At 38.3% G+C, this 16852-nt stretch overlaps 1 protein-coding gene across 1 annotated transcript in view; it reads left to right on the top strand.

Moving 5' to 3' along the window:
- CDK13 (cyclin dependent kinase 13) overlaps positions 1–16852 on the top strand; it is a 50967-nt gene that overhangs the window by 1324 nt on the left and 32791 nt on the right. The window contains 3 exon segments of the mRNA XM_039571087.1: positions 12283–12888; positions 16145–16312; positions 16585–16724. Of these exon segments, the coding sequence (XP_039427021.1) occupies positions 12283–12888; positions 16145–16312; positions 16585–16724 (914 nt within the window).

The raw sequence follows: 16852 nt of genomic DNA on the forward strand, positions 1-16852 counted from the left end.
TCTGGGCCCGGGGCGAAGGTGGGATGGGGAGGGGGCATGGTGTGTGGAGGAGGGGGGTAATGGCTGGGGCAGGAAGACAGGAGAGGCCGTAGAGGTTTGCATCCAGCAGCAATTCCTCCCTCTTGCTGTTTTGCTGCCAGAAGGCTTGGGGGTGGGGGGGAAGGGGAGAGGGACAAGTACAAAGATCTTCCTGCCCTGTCTCTATTTCCCTGGGGGGTAGAAAGGGAGGCAGAAAGGGAGGCGCGGGTGTTTAACACTTCTGCGGCTAGTTTTTCTCCGTGGGAGACCACCTGGCTGGAAAAAGGCCTTTAAATAGGCACGAGAACATTTTCAGATGAGAGTGACTGAAGGAAGATGCTCCTTGGAGGACAGATTTTCTGAAGGACCAATTTTGATTTTTAAATCTTTGCTTACAAAGTACAGACGTTCTGTGATAGATTTCTATGTATCCTGTTCCCGGGTAAAATAGGATGCATATTGAATATATTTGGGTTTGGTTTAACTTGTGCTAATCTAAAGAGAAAACAAGCTGGCAGGCAATTTGTGTTTGCAAATGTTTTCTTTTTAAAGGTGTATAGAAGGACTTGGGCTTTCTATTATCCTAGAAAATTGAGTCAGTGTCAAGTTTTGATACATTGTCTTGTGCTTTACATAACCTATTAAAAAGCATAGTCTCTTTTCCTAGTAAAGTTGTGCACGTGTATATAGTTAATGTGTGCTTGCAGATAATTTTTTTTCAGTGTTAGTGGGAGTGCAGGGTGTAAAGGTCAGCACTGTGTGACATTTTGCATTTTATATGAAGTGTGGGCTGTATCTTTCTAATCAGGCGCAAACTGTGTTGTGGAATTAAAGCTCTTCAGAATATTTTAACCTATGGAAAAGTACACTGGAAATTTAAATGTATTTGCTTAGTATGTGTTTATAACTGAAGATTTTTATTTTCTGTATTGGAATCTTACTATTGCCTCATTGTTTATAGACCTGCCTAAGTTCATGTCGGACTTTAATTTCAACTGTATCTAGCAATGTGCTGTTCCACTGGCAAGAATTTTGTGTACAAGGCATTAGCTGGTGGGTTGCCTGAGAACTATTCTCTGGTGTTTTTGATAAGCACTTTGTGTTGATCACCCTTTGGGATGTGCTGTAGTGTATCCAGGGAACATGATGAAGCTGTTCTGTGTGTCACTGGCTCTTGGTAGAGTCCGCTCTCCTGGGTGTGCATCAAATGCTGTTTAAAGAGGAAAGTAACAAAGCTGTGTCCTACTTTGTGCAGAGAGATAAAGCCGAAGTGCCTTGGGATAAAAATAGTGATTGTCTAGAGGTGTGGTTGTATGGAATAATTTTGTAAGCAGTAGGGTGTTTCAAGAGGAAAACACTGTAATTGCTCTGAAAACATCATGCTGTTCTTCTGTGAGAGTCTGTTATAAGTGGTTAAAATATACTTTCAAAATTATTTGAATAATAGCATAGCAGGAATTATTATGTGCACAGTTTGATTTAAATGCCCTAGGAATCAGATTATTTTCTGTAGTGGCTTTTATCCTGGGATAAGAAAGCTAGTAATGATGCATAGAATTACGTATGTGAGGTTTGCAATTAGGAATAACTCAGTGTTTAGGAATAGTCAGATTGACAGCCCTGTTCAGGGTTCTGTCTTATGCACTGACTGATTGGGCTGTAGTAGAGTTTTGTAGGAGTGGGTTTTTTTCTGTTGGTAGTGGACCTGTGATTTGAAGCATAAGAGTTTAAATCTCCTGATTTTGATATTCTCTCTGTGATAAGTCTTTCTTGAGCCTACAGGTCTGTTTCTAGGAGTTAGCTTTGTGACTCCCTGCCTTTCTTCCTCCCTACAGTTGAATTGTAATTTGCATTCAGTTTTTAACTGCTTACAGACAAATAAATGCAGACTATCAGGTTTACAGGAGGGGGATTGGAATGGCCGAGTGAAAAGGAGAGGTTTCTATAAGTAGAAAGAAGGGTCTGTCCTAATGGGACATTCATTGCAAAAATGCCACTTTCTTAGAAAACAAAAGAAACCTAAAGTGTGAAGATAAAATCAGTTGTTCATAATGTTTACCTGTTGTGGAGAAATGAAAGCCAGTGGTTTTTTCCTTCCATACAGCTGTTGATAATAATGTGTATTGCAATGGCAGTGGGGAAGTAGAAAGGGGTTTATACTTTTTTTTTTAACCATTCAAAACTATGTCATAATAACTTTTTGCTTGACTTTGTAGTACTGCAACCAAAATGTTGAACGTTTTTGCTGTCTTGTTTGATAATGATACAGTGGCCTTAGACTTGATAGACTATTACAGTTTCATGAAGGCAACAGCTTCTTACAGCACCTGTATTCTTCATCTGGATGATTTAAAGGCTTAATTCTGGGCTTATATCCAGCTGTAATGATGTTCAGACAGTAGGAACTTTGTATGTGACTTGAGTATTTCAGCCTGCAGGTCTTTTTGCTCTTTTTGTTTTATGTCTCATATATATGTCTTCTGTAATGTTATGTGAATTACCCAGTTATTTGGGTATGTAGAAAATTATTACGAAGCAGTTCTAGCATGATTGGAAAGCCCATGTATTTAGTGGTGATTTTTTAATCTAGGTGTCTGAGCTACTTAGGGAGAAACTTCTTGTAAGCAGCTGAAGAGAAACAAGTGAAGTCAGCTTTGCTCGTCTGAAGCAGCAACAGTGCACTGCTGTGAGATTTGAACTGCAGTACTGACTTTGCTGTTTTTAGGTGATGTTATTTGGCTGTGGGTTCTGAGGGGAAGCAAAGACACTGGATATGTGTTCCATACTTGGTGATTTCTCTTTGAATGGTAGACTAATTGCCTTTTCCATTATAATAGCAGGAAAAATTTGTGTTTTGGATAAACTGATTGAGCTGTATTCACTTGTTGGACAAATCATCTTCACTTGCTGCTGGTGGATTTGTATTACTCTATTTTCTTGTGTATAGGGTAACACAGCTGTTCTAAAGTAGCACATGCATATTTTCAAAATGGAAATTCTTCCAAAAGTACGAGGTATTTATTTCTCTACTGGTAAAATGACTGGATTAAAAAAAAATTTCTCAACCAAACCCCATGGTTGACAAAATAAGCAGACACAGTCTCTTGCTTCCTACAATTTCATGCTAAACTAGTTTCCAGAGAACTATTTTTTGTAACTTGAATCAGGTCATATGTTATGTGATCACACATTTAATTCAGTTAGCAGTATAGATGAGTAATTGCATTTTTCCAAATATGGATACACCTACCCATCTGCTCATATAAAAGTGGGTAGGGCACTACTAGCATAGTACTACTATGTGCATGGATGTTGCTTATAGGAAAGATACAAGATTTCTTTTTTTTTTGGTACTGTAGAGTCATCTCAGTCTGTATTGGTAGCTAGTCTGTATTAGTGAGGCTCTGCAAAATACAGATAATTTGTGTGCAAAATCACAACAAGCATAGGAAAACGGTAAAATATATATTCAGCTAGTAAATAGAGAAAGTACGGTACCATCAACTGATACGAAAAGAACTTTGATTCCAGTAATTCTACTGCTTTTGAATTTAAAGGATTAAGAGAGAGTTTGACTTTGCCCCCCATCCTAATTAGTGAAAATAGATTTTTTTTTTTTTTTAAATTTAAAGCTCTCTAATTTTGTTTAGTAAAACTGTATTTTGTAGAATTTTAAGTGGACCACTCTAGGTTTTCATTGTTTGGAGTAGCTAATTTTTCCAGTGCACGTTGCTGGCCTTTGTGTTTTGCTCATGTACCTTTCCCTTTCCTTGTTGCTGCTGCTCCTTTCCTTATTTGAAAAAGGAAATTTCATTTGAAAAAATTAACTTCAAATGTGTTTAGAATATGGATTTTGAGTTGACTTGACCTTTTGCAGGTTGATTTCTTTGTAGGCCAAGTTCTCATTTGAAAATAGAGGGTTATAAAGCAGGTTCAAGAAACAGATAAAAGCCAAGCTCAGAGCTTTCCAGTATGTATTTGAGATCCTTTTAAAGATTTGCAGTTTGAATCAGTAAGGCAGGTTATGTAGTTTTCATATACAAAGCAGCTGAGTAGGTGGTTGGTTGCAGAGTTGTGTAGAATGTAACCTTGAACTAGGGGCTAGAGGAAATAAATGAAATTAATGAATAAGGTATCAAGTGAAAGAGTACTACTACTGTAATGGCTTAAAGAAATGAACTATATGTTTGCCTGCTAGAGCAACACGGAAAAGCTGTACTATGAACGAAAATGTTTTGTCAAGGTGGTTTATGTTAGCAAGGGATTGTAACTGTCTTGGAAGGTTTGCAGTGAAGCCAGTTGATTCAATTTAGGTCTCTCTTTTCAAATACACTATGACCTTGCTGTGCAGGGAAGGATGTCAGTGCTTAGTCAGTAGTCCAGCATTACCTGCCAGTTAAAGAAAGAGCTGGGCTACAGTGTTTGTTTTAACCTCCTTTGGAGTGTTAGGTTTCTTGGTTTTGCCTTCGTGTTCTCTTTAATCTCTTTGTGTTATGCCTTATCAAAAAGTTACTGACAAAGTTTGCTTGTTCAGCTCACAGACACTTATGTATTTCAACGGTAAAATTGTTTACAGGTAGGTCATGTGTAGCTGGCCACCATCATGATGGATTTAGCTTGCTCTTAAAGCAGTTAAGAAGAAAAGAGGTTTTCAAGTTTAGAAACACGAGAAGGTAACACATGATCATTCTGATTTGTCAATAGAATGTACCTTTTTTTTGTATTAAGGGGGTATTGAAAGGGGACAGAAAGAAACACCTAGAAAAGTAGCATGGCAAGAAAAACTGTGTAAACTGAATGGAACATATTCCTGGAAATCTGACATGGGTAACAGTTTTCTTTCCTCTCTGGTTTCAAGTATCAAGGTAGTAAACGATAGCACTCTAAGCTACTATTTGAAGTTCTTCCATTCTCTGATCGAAAATGTAAGTGGTATTATATCAGTAGACTTTTTTCTTTGTTAAATAAATAAGTAAATTTACTGTTTGGTAATATATTAGTGAGCCAGTGAAGTGCTGTAGAATGTTGCCTATCAGGAAGGAGAAATATTGTAACAGTTTTGAAACCTGTAATTCATAACATTTTGATCTCTTAAGTAGTTTTTTATAAAGTGACTAAGTACGTTGTATGAAGCAGAGAAACAATGTGTTGCAGTGGGGATCCTGCAACATGCATATACCAAACCAGGAGTCCCGTGGAAAGGAAATATATATGGACAGACAGATTCTTGCTAGATGTTTCAGAGATGTTTATTTCTCCAGCCGCATGGCCGGAGCTCTGCTGAGGAGCTGTTCCAGTCACGGGACCAAGGGTCCTTCTGCCCGCGCAGGGAACACAAACCAACCAATGGGAACGAGGCTGAGCAGGGGCAGGGAAACCCCGTGTCTGTGCCCTCAGGGCCCCTCTCCCAGGGCTCCATGGCAGGGGAGGGACCCCAACACCTCACCCGTTTTATTTTAATAAAAGGAGAATGAAAACAACTGGATAAACATAACAAGAACAGTTTCAAAACAAAACAAGCCACCCTCCTGAGTCTTTAAATGTCCAAACAGATTCTGTGGAACATCTTAGGGCTGACAGAAGGGAGACAGAACTCTTTGAGCATGCTTTGTGGGGAAACTGAGGCAGGAGGGGGTTTAACTTCTTCCCTCCCCCTTTTCATCCCCCACTCGGCATTGGAAAGGGATTTTTGGGGAAACAATTGGCAAAAGCATGGTTTTGTGAGGGAAACCATGGATGAAAAAACGGATTGGGAATACACTGGGGGTAATAGGACATAGGGTAAAAGGGAAAGGTGGGATTAGGAGACTGTAGGGAGGGCTTACAATGTCTAACATGACTACGATTTTTTGCATATATACTGCCTTTTACAGGAACACCATCAGGCCCAGTGACCTGTGATGCTTGTAACCCTTTTCTACCTAGCACAATTTTGAATTCCACCACCTCTCCATCTCCCAAGCTTGGGATGTATTTTTCAGGGTTATTCTTTTTAATAGCAGTTCTATGCACGAGTATGTCTTGCTGGTTGTCACGCCTTGTTATAAAACCATAATTTTGCTTAACATTATACCATTTTACTATCCCTAAGGTCTTAGTTACTATGATCTTTTCCTTCTTCCGAGTGGCTGCTGTTTTCTGTCTCGCTGCGTCTTTGCTCTCTCTTTCGGTCGCTCCCGTGTTGGAATTGTCGGGGCTGCTGGTGCTTGCGCGCTCTTCCCGGGGTCGCGTTCGGGGCTGTGCGGGCCGGGCCGGGCCGCGCCCCTCAGTTCTCCGTGCGTCGCCTCCTCTGGTCGCAGCTTCGCTGCCGCTGCCAGGCGCTGCACCCACGTCTCGGCCGGGCCCCCGAGCGATGACCCCCCTGCGCCCTGCTCCAGCGCATGTTTCGGTTCGGCGCGGCTCCGTTCCATCGCCACCAGCCGCCGCCCACGCACCACCCCTCTCAGTCAGGCGTTCCCGGGGCTCGCTCCACCACGCGCTGCGCGGGGCCGTGTGGGCACCACCGGGTCCCGCCGCTCCCGCCGCACCTCGCTCCGCCACCGACACTGCGGCTCGCGTGGCTCCGCCCGCGCGCGGGAACTGCCTCGCTGCTGCTCGCAGAGCGCTCGGTGCACGTGGCCTGGGCCGCACGGTCCCTGCGCCAGGCTTCCCTTCGCCAGGACACAGCTGACATTGCTCAACAGTCTCGGTAACTAAATAATATTCATGAAAATATTCTTCCATCGGCATATATTTTGACTCCAGTATTAACTGTGTCCAAACGGTTTTCCAAGAGCCCTTCATAAGAATTAAATCCCAAGAAACATAGAAAAAGTTCTTTAACAACCATGCCAGGAAGTGTTTCAGTTCTTTTTGAGCTTGAATCAAGCTAAAATTTACAAATCGTTGTTCAAGAATCATTTCAAGTTTAAGATAAATGTCCATATGCGGCTTTGAGAGCCAAGAGTCTTCCCACCGTTCCTCCATAGTTTAGATATGGAATAGCAAAGCAAAACCAAGAAGAGGCACCCAAAGTTTCCAGGGTTTACTCACACAAATCAGTCGCTTAGGGATCGGGGATCGTTCTGCGCACAGTTCTCCACCATTATGTTGCAGTGGGGATCCTGCAACACGCATATATCAAACCAGGAGTCCCGTGGAAAGGAAATATATATGGACAGACAGATTCTTGCTAGATGTTTCAGAGATGTTTATTTCTCCAGCCGCATGGCCGGAGCTCTGCCCAGGAAACTGTTCCAGTCACGGGACCAAGGGTCCTTCTGCCCGCGCAGGGAACACAAACCAACCAATGGGAACAAGGCTGAGCAGGGGCAGGGAAACCCCGTGTCTGTGCCCTCAGGGCCCCTCTCCCAGGGCTACACGGCGGGGAGAGGAGACCCCAACAACAGTGAATACCTGTTTGTTTTAAGAAATGTTGGGTACTAGGCAAAACCAAAAAATGAAAAAGAAAGATCAGTGATGCCTAAACCAACTTTTTTTTTCTGTGCTCGAAGGGTGAAAAAAAAGGCATTATTTTTCTTGTTCTGAAAAGTAGAGTTTTGGTTTGGAAGGGTGACTTTCTTACTAGTGTTTTCTTCTTCTATCACCTTCTTTAAATCTGTCTACATGGTTTGTAGATAATGTCTTAACGGTTTGGGGTTTTTTTGCTTTTATTTTATACCTCTAGCTAAATTGTAATTTCTTCCATGTCCCTTTGCATCTAATCTAGTTGTGCTCCCAGGCTTCTTTGTTGCCATATCTAGGGAAGAAACAAAGCAGCTTTAGAACTTACCCTGCTGATACTTACGGTCTTCAGGCACGTTAGTTTTCTTTTTTCTCCTCTCTGTATATAAAAACATACTGAAATCTGTATATGGCTCAGAAGGGATTTTAGAAGTATCATGAAGTGTGGCAGTTGTCCTCTCTGTAGGGATCTACACTTCTGTGAATTGAATTCAAGATGCTGATAGAAGACTCTTACTGCATTTAGTGGCAAAGGTGCTCATAAATGGGGCAGAACTTCAGGATGCAAACAGGGAAAAGAAGCATAGAAGGAAAGTTACCTTCTTAGTAACTTAGGCTTCTTAGTAGCCTCTCCCCTTGTGTGTTACCAGCACATGCTGGTGCTTTTGTTTAAGAGAGTGAAATGTGGCCTTTAGGTTTAGTAAACTTCCTGATCTTGCCTTACTTCAGGAAGAGAAATTTGAATTGCATTGTTCAGTGCATTTGCTGTTTGCAGTGCAGGTCTGTGCAGTTGCAGCCACTGTTCTTTTGTTCCTTTTTACTGTGTTAAAAACAAGGTGCTGACTACATCTGAAATAGGTGTCAAATGTCAGATAATGTCACATTTTATATATATGTGTATGCATGCACACACATTTACTAGAGTCCTGCTGGAAGATTTAGACTGTGTACTTCAGATGTCTCTCCTGGTGTTTTTTCAGGTTCTCACTAAGTGGTCAGTGTCCTGTTAACTGGCAGACACTGGCTGTTGTGTGAGCCCATTTCTGTGCTGCTGTGACTTCATCTTTTATGTCAAATGTTAGGTCTGAACAGAGTGAGCTGGCTGGTTTTATTATGTATAAGGCAATTATTCTCCACTCTGAGTGCTGTATAAGCTTTTGAGGGAAAGCTTGTAAATGTCTCCATATTTTTGGGTTTGTGCTATTTTTATAGGTGAAAACTTGTACATAAGTTGTCTGGTCTGTTGGGACTTCTGAACTACACAGATGAAAGAAAGGGATAGTTGAGTGTTTGAAAGGATTATTAGGCTGATGAAAACAGCAGATTTTATCATTGTAACTTGAATAACTAGCACTTCAACAAATCTGCTTTTTACTTAAAATTCAGGATTTGTCTGTTTAGCTGAAAATGTTAATGTTTTTGCTGTATTCTCTAGAGTCTAGCTCAGTGGTTCAGGTACAGCAAGGAATTCTTGCTAAGGCTTTTGGGATGCTAGAGGTACTATATATAGGTAATAGAATAGTTTTTTCTGACATATATAATGAAAAATTCCTGGAAAAATTAAACCAGTGCAGAGATTATAATCAGTCAATGTATTTCATAACTCGACTGCTATCATTTTGACCTGCTACTAGGGGCCGTAATAGATACTGGGACTGAAATATTTGCGTGCATGCGTATCTGCTGTCTCCCACATGAAAAAGTTATGCAGTTGTCATGTGGAGTATGAAACCCAGGATGGATGATGGTTGGGTTTGGGGTTTTTTTAGCTGAGCTTGCATAAATTCATGTTCATGTCCCAAACTCTCTTGACTGGTATTGGTAAAGTACAGACATCAATCCACTGTCAATTCTTGTTTGTTTCTGAAGAAAGTATAGAAAACTTTCTATAGGTTTTCAAAACTAGGTTTTCAAAACTGCCTCTTCCTTTCCTAGTTATGGCTGCTGATCAGATGATCAAATTTGCTGTCACTGACTTGAACAGATTTTTTTCATTTTATCCTTAGTAGTGAGCTAAATGAAGCTGTTTTATTTTGTACCAAAATGGAACAGAACCAGTCTTAAAATCAGGCCTGGTGTCTCACCAACTGTGTTGTTTTAAGCTGCTGCTTCTCTTTTGTAGTGCATCTGAAATTATGTCTGTATTTCTGTTAGTTATATGCTTACTGTCTTTGTTAGGTACTGATGAAAACAAACAAGAAACCCCAAATCATACTTATGAAAGAAACAGGGCTCATTTTGAGACCTTTAGGACATGTTTTAAGTTTAGTACCGGTTGCAGTGAAGTACTTGGGATGGAGGTTGTGTTCTACAGGTAATCGGAGGGAGTGTCAGTCTGAAATAGCTGATTTATGAACAAGATGTGCAAGGAAATTTTTTCCAAGACAGGTCAGTGACATCCTTGCAAATGATGCACCGTTTATAGAAGTCAGTTTAGGACTAATGGGGACTATTAGCTTCTGCCTGATGCTGGAGAAATGTCATTATACTGATTCCAGAGTGGGTGCAGATCTGCAGCAGTAACACCTCTGGTTTGAGATAGTAATTCCTCTCCGAAAGTGAGACAGCAGTGTGAGGAGAGCTCTAGTCTAGCATTTAAACTGTGTGTATTTTCTAGGTTTTTTCCCTTCCTGCTACTCCATCTTAACTCTGTATAATGGAACTTTGAACCTTTTTATTTTTACTCCTGTTTGGCCAAACCTCTGAAAAATTTCTGTGGGATTTAGTACTTAGATTTTCAAAATAATAATGGCAAAAGTTACTTCAGCAACAGGATTCATAGTGGAGCAGAAGTAAGTTTTTAATGCAGTTTTTGTGCCCAATATTATTTTATTTGGTGTTTACTAGACATGAGCATTCACTCTTTGCTGAGTGAACCAAACATTAGATTTCAGTTGAAAATTGTTAGAATTGTGAGGCTTTTTTTAAAATTAAAGGCTTTTGATTAAAGTGTAAAAAACTTTTAGGATTATTATTTTATTGTTGTTATTACTGTTACTGTCATTGTTACCCTGCTGTGCCAGAAAATCCTATAAAATCTGTTTCCTGGCATAGAATTGAACTGTGCTAGTTTCCAAGAGTTATCTTCATCTGAGATTTGATTTTTTTTTTTTAATTTCATGAGTCTCTAGCCATTTGGATCAATTTCACCTGTAGGATTTTGAAGCTTGTGCTGTACTATACAGTGTGCATACACATTGTTTTCAGCCACTTTTTGATTGACCTCAGTGACTTTTTATCGGGTAAGAGTTCCTGCATTATAAAAAGAAAAGAGTGTGAATTTAGAAATCAATCAATATTGCACGCAAAAGAAACGCTGTTGTACTAGATTAAATATTTGTTCAGTTGAAGCATTGAGATGTAATTTCTTGTGTTGATAATTAAAACTGAATTGATTTAATTGTCAGTAAAATTAAATTTGATGTGGGATGGGTAGTCTGATCATAGGGATTGTAGCTGGCATTCTTTTTGTCTGTTTATTGGGATTAGTTTTTTTTGTTGGTTTGGTCTGGGTTTTTTGTTTCTTTTGGTTTTGGCAACCTCTATACACTGTGTTATCTTTTGAACTCTGAAATTCTTGTATCTTCAGGAAGTCTTATTTTGGCTATTGCTTGATACAATTTTCTTTGTCCAGCTGATGAATATGCGTGTTTTTAATCCTGAGTATGCTTTTCCTCCCCTTCAAACAATAAGCAAAATAGATTTTCATCAAATTTTAATCAAGAAAATACTTGTAAATCTGATGAATACCTTTGTTATTCTTGGTATGGTAAAATGGATTAAAACCCCTACATTTAATTTAATTTATTTCATAACATTACTATGTGGTAGCAGTGGATTAGGCTACTTTACTTACTCCATGCCTTTCAGCTCAATTAGTTTTTTTCCCTTCTTATTGAAGAACTGACTCAAAACTAGTATTAGGCAAATTAGAATATCCCTTTGAAATTTTGAATGAAAAGTCATTCATATTAAATGGTATTGTTGTACAGTAGTTGTTTAAGATTGCCCCTCCCCATCCTCATTGTAAGGTAATTTTCTTGCTATCATTTTGTAGATGGCTTAGATTTTTTCTTTTTCTTTCTATTAATGTCTGCATTCAGATGTAGTTATAGCATAGGCCCATTTGTGGGTTATGTTTGTCAATAGCTGTAACAAATACTGGGTACTTGGGCTATTTGGGAGGGGGGGAGGTTGTTTGTTTTGGATTTTTTTGAAGTTGTACAATTGGATTTCAAAAAAGGAAAGCTGTCTTTCAGCTGGCTACATTGCAGTCTTTATTATTCCCTTTTTTCTCAATTAACTTAATGATATTTATGAAAGTGAAAATTCAGAAGTTCCTACAATTAATGCTTCAGTGTTGTTTAGATTTCTCTTGTCTCTCTTGTAATTTTAATTTCATTTTGTTGAATTCTGACTATGTAGTCAATTGAGTTTTTCTCAAATACTGTACACGCTAAAGGTGTTTGTACAAGTTGCATACGTTGAGATTTTCTTTTAAAGAGAAAAATCTCTTAAGTAGTGAGGAAAGCAGAACATTTCTTGCCTTATATAAGTATTGTATTTTGCAGTTCTGTGAGATGAGAAACTACACCTAAGAGTTTTCATGTTTTCTAACAAAAAGGTGTAGAATCTTGATTGATTAATTGTAGATTTTTATGTTTTTAATGCAGGGTCTCTTCTATTTCATAGACTTCTGTTTATTCTGTGAGCATGGTGATAATAGTTGGTTTAAAATATGTAGTTTGTCAAAAAAGTAGATATGCCGGGAAACCAACTAGAATTAATTTTACCTGGGGAAATCTTTAATTTTTGAAACAGGAGATCAGCAAAATCTCGAAGCAGAAGTCCATATTCATCGAGGCACTCCAGGTCTCGTAGCAGACACAGATTGTCTAGATCCAGAAGTCGTCATTCAAGTATTTCTCCTAGTACATTGACTCTGAAGAGTAGCCTGGCTGCTGAGCTGAACAAAAACAAAAAGGCAAGAGCTGCTGAGGCAGCGAAAGCCAGTGCAAAAGCTTCCAATACTTCAACACCTACTAAGGGAAACACTGACACTGCTGTAAGCGCACCTCAAGTGAACAATGTTAAGGACCTGAAGAAAATCAAAACTGAGCATACACCTTCTCCTACCAGCAGTGCAAATCTGAAAAACGACAAGGCAAAAGCAAAGGTCTCGCTTCCTGAAACAAAAGCCGAAAATAATTTAATTGCAGACAAAATTACTAAACAGAAGCCTGCAGCAGTGAAAGAGAATAAATTGGCTGTTGTGAAACAGCCACCAGTCCCTGTAAAAGAGAAAAGCAAACCGAATACACCAAGTGTAGTAGCCAAGGAGAAAGATCGAATTGTTGCACTACCGACCTCCACACTGCCACCCTTGCCTTTGCCTCCCACACTGCCTGAAGATAAAGAAACTGATAGGTGAGTTGTGACGGAGATTTGCTTTTGGGGTTGTTTGTTCCTTTTTATATAGTGGTTGTTGTTATTTCCTTCGGAAAATAAATATAAAACTATATGCTGGATCAGGCCTATGCATTATTTAATTTGTTATTGCTCTTCAGTTGTTTAACTGGTGGTTATTAGTGAAGGAATTTGATCTTAAAAATAATTTAATTAGTTCTTGAAAAAAGAAGAATTTGGTCTAAGAGGAATCTTTCAATAAAAAGTCTACTAAAGAAATATTTTAAAAATTGCTGGGATATGATAGCTTTGGGACTAATGAAAGAATGCATTCAAGAATTCAAGATTTCAAGTTTGGTGTGAACATATACTTCTGGGGAAAAGTTGAATTCAATAGCAATATGTAAAAATTCTTTATTTAGCTGGGTTTTGAAGTAAAGATTCTCTTTGAAAGGCAATTGTTTTATAGCTGGGCATTATTTTAGTGTATTTTATTTCAAAGATAAGTATTATTTTGAATATGTATGGTAGAAGTGAGGTTCATGGCTTGTCATTTGTATTAATTTTGAAGTGTAAAAATTGGTCTGTAGTGAAGAAATTAATTTCTGTGTTCCAAGTGTCATCTGAATTTAGACTATGTTAAGTCTGTTCGTAGTCCTAGCAGAGAATATGTGCTGTGATTTGTATTGGAAAATGATGCTGTTAGAGAAGTTGTTTTTTTGTTTTACTGAAGGTGTTGCATGCCTCTCACATGTATGCAAGAAATCACCTCGCACGTAAGCCAGAAATTTTTAGCTAGAGGTGTAAACATTTCTCTTGTGTTTGCTAGTAATTTAAGTTTGTATTAGACATTGAGGGTGCATAGGAGGCCTTGGGAAATAAATACAACCTAACATAGTATTAGACAGTTACATTTTTTTTTTTTTACTAGTAAAAAAGAAATCATTTCTTGCCCTTCAGCATTAAACTCTAGCAAATGTAATAATGGTGTAGCAAAGGTGTGATTGCATTTATGTTTGTGACAAAGCCGTCTTCTCTAGGTAAATGAGAATCCTGATACTGTGAACAAGATTTACTGTTTTAACTAAAAACTAGTCTTAACTAGTTTAACTAAATATGACTGGCATTGCAGTATTAATTGCAACAATATGAAGTGAGATTTCATATTGAAGCTGGCTGATTGCTTCTGATTATTATTATTATTATATTTTAATGGATCACATGTTTTAAGTTAGGTAAACTGAGGAGTTAAGCTATAATTAAGTTGTGGTTCTTTCAGCACTGGGCTCATTCTCCTTTCAAAACAAAATACCTACTGCTTGCAAACAGCTGCATTAGAAAGGTTAATGAGAAGTAATATAATGTCTTTCATGCTTTGCTTAGTTTTGCCTATAGGATGTTATAAACTTCGGATCAGAAAATACAAGTCATGATAAAGCTTAAGTCATCAAAGGAAGAAGATCAATGTTTTTAAGGGCAGAGGAGGGCAAAGGTATTTACCTTGGGCTCAGAGTTACTATGGGGAAATTTTGTCAACAAAGAAGGCTTGAGCTTGATGCTGTGCAGAACTCTCTGGTTCCTTCAGTAAGAATCTCATAAACCCACAAATAACCAACCTAAGGGAACATCAATGTTGCAACCTCACAGTATAGGTTAGCTGAAAGGGAAAATTGTCCTGGTTGTCAATGATGTGTGATTTAGCAGACCTGAAAAAAGAAGGCTGCTCTTGGCTGCCTCTATTTTCTTTTAAATCTGTTTCAGAACCTTTCATATGTTATGCTTTCATTCATATTGAAAATTTTGGGGAAAAATTATGAGAGAAATAATATGAACTTCAAAATAAGAGTTTCTTATTGCCATGACAGTTACATCCACTGCACAAAGGTGGTTTATTCTTTTTAGCATGTAAACCATTATGTTTGTGATGAGGGCAGTCTATGCTTCCTTGTGATGCTTCTTTAAAATGGGGCAGTGGCAGTTTGGGAAGTGGTAAAAGACATAAAAGTGTTCAGTTTTCACAGAGAAGCATAAACATATGGAAAACTGGAATGCTTTGCATATGTAAGGATTACTAATTGCAAGAAAAGTAAGAAAAAAATGTATGCATTCTCCATTATGGGAGTTGGCAATATCTTTCCATTTAGAGAAGTTCCTGCTTTATCTATGAAACTAAGCGGGTAAGAAGTTGTAGAAAAACCTTCACAGAGAAGGATGAATAGTGTGATTTGGCAAATGCAGCTAACTTGGAAAATGTCCCCTCAAAGCATGACTTAAGTTTTATTGATACAGTGACAGAAATTAAGAGTGAATTCTGTATGAGAGTGCTGTAGGGGAGAAACAATTATGTAATTATATAAAGTTTAGAGATGGTCGTGGCTTTAAAATTAATGCAGTAGCTGAACAAATCTAGCTAAACTAAAGGAAGATCTGATAAGATGGAACCATGTACTTAAGAAAAAAAATCCTGCAGCAGTTATGCTTCCCCATTAGAATGGGAAGAGCATCTCTAAGATCATTGTGTAATTGTTAAAAGAATACATTGCTGTACATGTGTTTGGGGATTTTTCTCAAGACAGAGATGGACGGTTAGTATCTGTTACCTAATTATGGTTGGTTAAAAATCAGGTATCAGTAACCTGTGTCAGAAAAACATTGTCATTTTTTCATCTGATTTTGTTTTTCCCACTTGATATGCATGCTGATCACTAGAAATGTGTTGAATCTGGAGTGTTTCAACAGAAGTATGCAATTAGAATTTGTAAATGAGGTGATGTGGACAGCCTTGTAATGCCCTGCAGTGTTAATGTAAGCATGAAGCTCATTATCTACAGAGACCAGTTTTGGAGAGAACTGGATTAGTTAGATTTTCTCTCTTATATGAGAAGTCAGAGTACAGGTTTTACCACTATACTTCTGATATCTGGCAGCACCTGAGCTCTAAATGTTTTTAATAGTCTAGGCCATAAGCTTGGAAAGAAGCTTCTGTGGCAGAAGTCTGGCCTGGTAAGGCTCCCTGTGTCATCTGAGCTCAGCTTTCACCAAAAAGGTCTGATTTCACAGTTCTGTAGAATTGTGGTAGTTAACTGTGCATCTTCCAAAGAGCTATTTGTGAGTCATTTATCCAAGTCCTGCAAATTTTAAGAGGAGAGATTTCAAATGTTGGTGCATTGACAGTCTAGAATGTATTTTTTTAAAAAAATAATTCTGATAAGTTTTTCTTTTATGCTAATATTCCACTATCTTCAACTTACTAGCAAATTGTGGTTTTTTTAAATAGTTTGAGAGAGAATCTTTCAGTGAAGTCAGTTAAAGAAACGGAGAAGAAACTTCGCCATCTGCTTGCAGACTTGCCACTTCCACCTGAGTTGCCTGGAGGAGCTGAGGTACCCAAAAGTCCTGAAGAAAAGAAACCAGCAGTTCAGTTACATAGCAAGAGAAGACCAAAGTATGTTTATTAAACTTTTTTTAAAGCTTATCAAGCAAGTAGGAATGATCATAGTTTCTTTAAAATATATTCTTGTCAAAAGAGTTCTACTTTTTAATGATATTTTTAATATTTATGTGGCTTGACTCAAACGGCATGGTTTATTGCCACTTAATGGTAATAAGACATTTAACTAATAATGTCTCAAATAGTTAGTGTTGAGGGTGTCTTCAGAGTTAAGAAAATGCCTAGATATACTAGCTGTATTCTTAAAAATGTTTGTTGCTTTCTAGAATATGTGGACCACGACATGGTGAAACAAAAGAAAAAGAAATAGACTGGGGAAAGCGCTGTGTGGATAAATTTGATATCATTGGTATTATTGGTGAAGGCACTTATGGGCAAGTTTACAAAGCCAGAGATAAAGATACAGGTAAGTTCAAAAAAAGTAAATGTAATCCTGCAATTTTACATTACCAGGATGGTTTTGGTTTTTGTTTGAGTAAAATCTGTGGTATTCTGCCCTCTCATGTTTGGAAGGATTTTAGTTGTTGGTGTGTT

The sequence above is a fragment of the Corvus cornix genome, chromosome 2, assembly GCF_000738735.6.
Source record: "Corvus cornix cornix isolate S_Up_H32 chromosome 2, ASM73873v5, whole genome shotgun sequence".
Taxonomy (NCBI): Eukaryota; Metazoa; Chordata; class Aves; order Passeriformes; family Corvidae; genus Corvus; species Corvus cornix.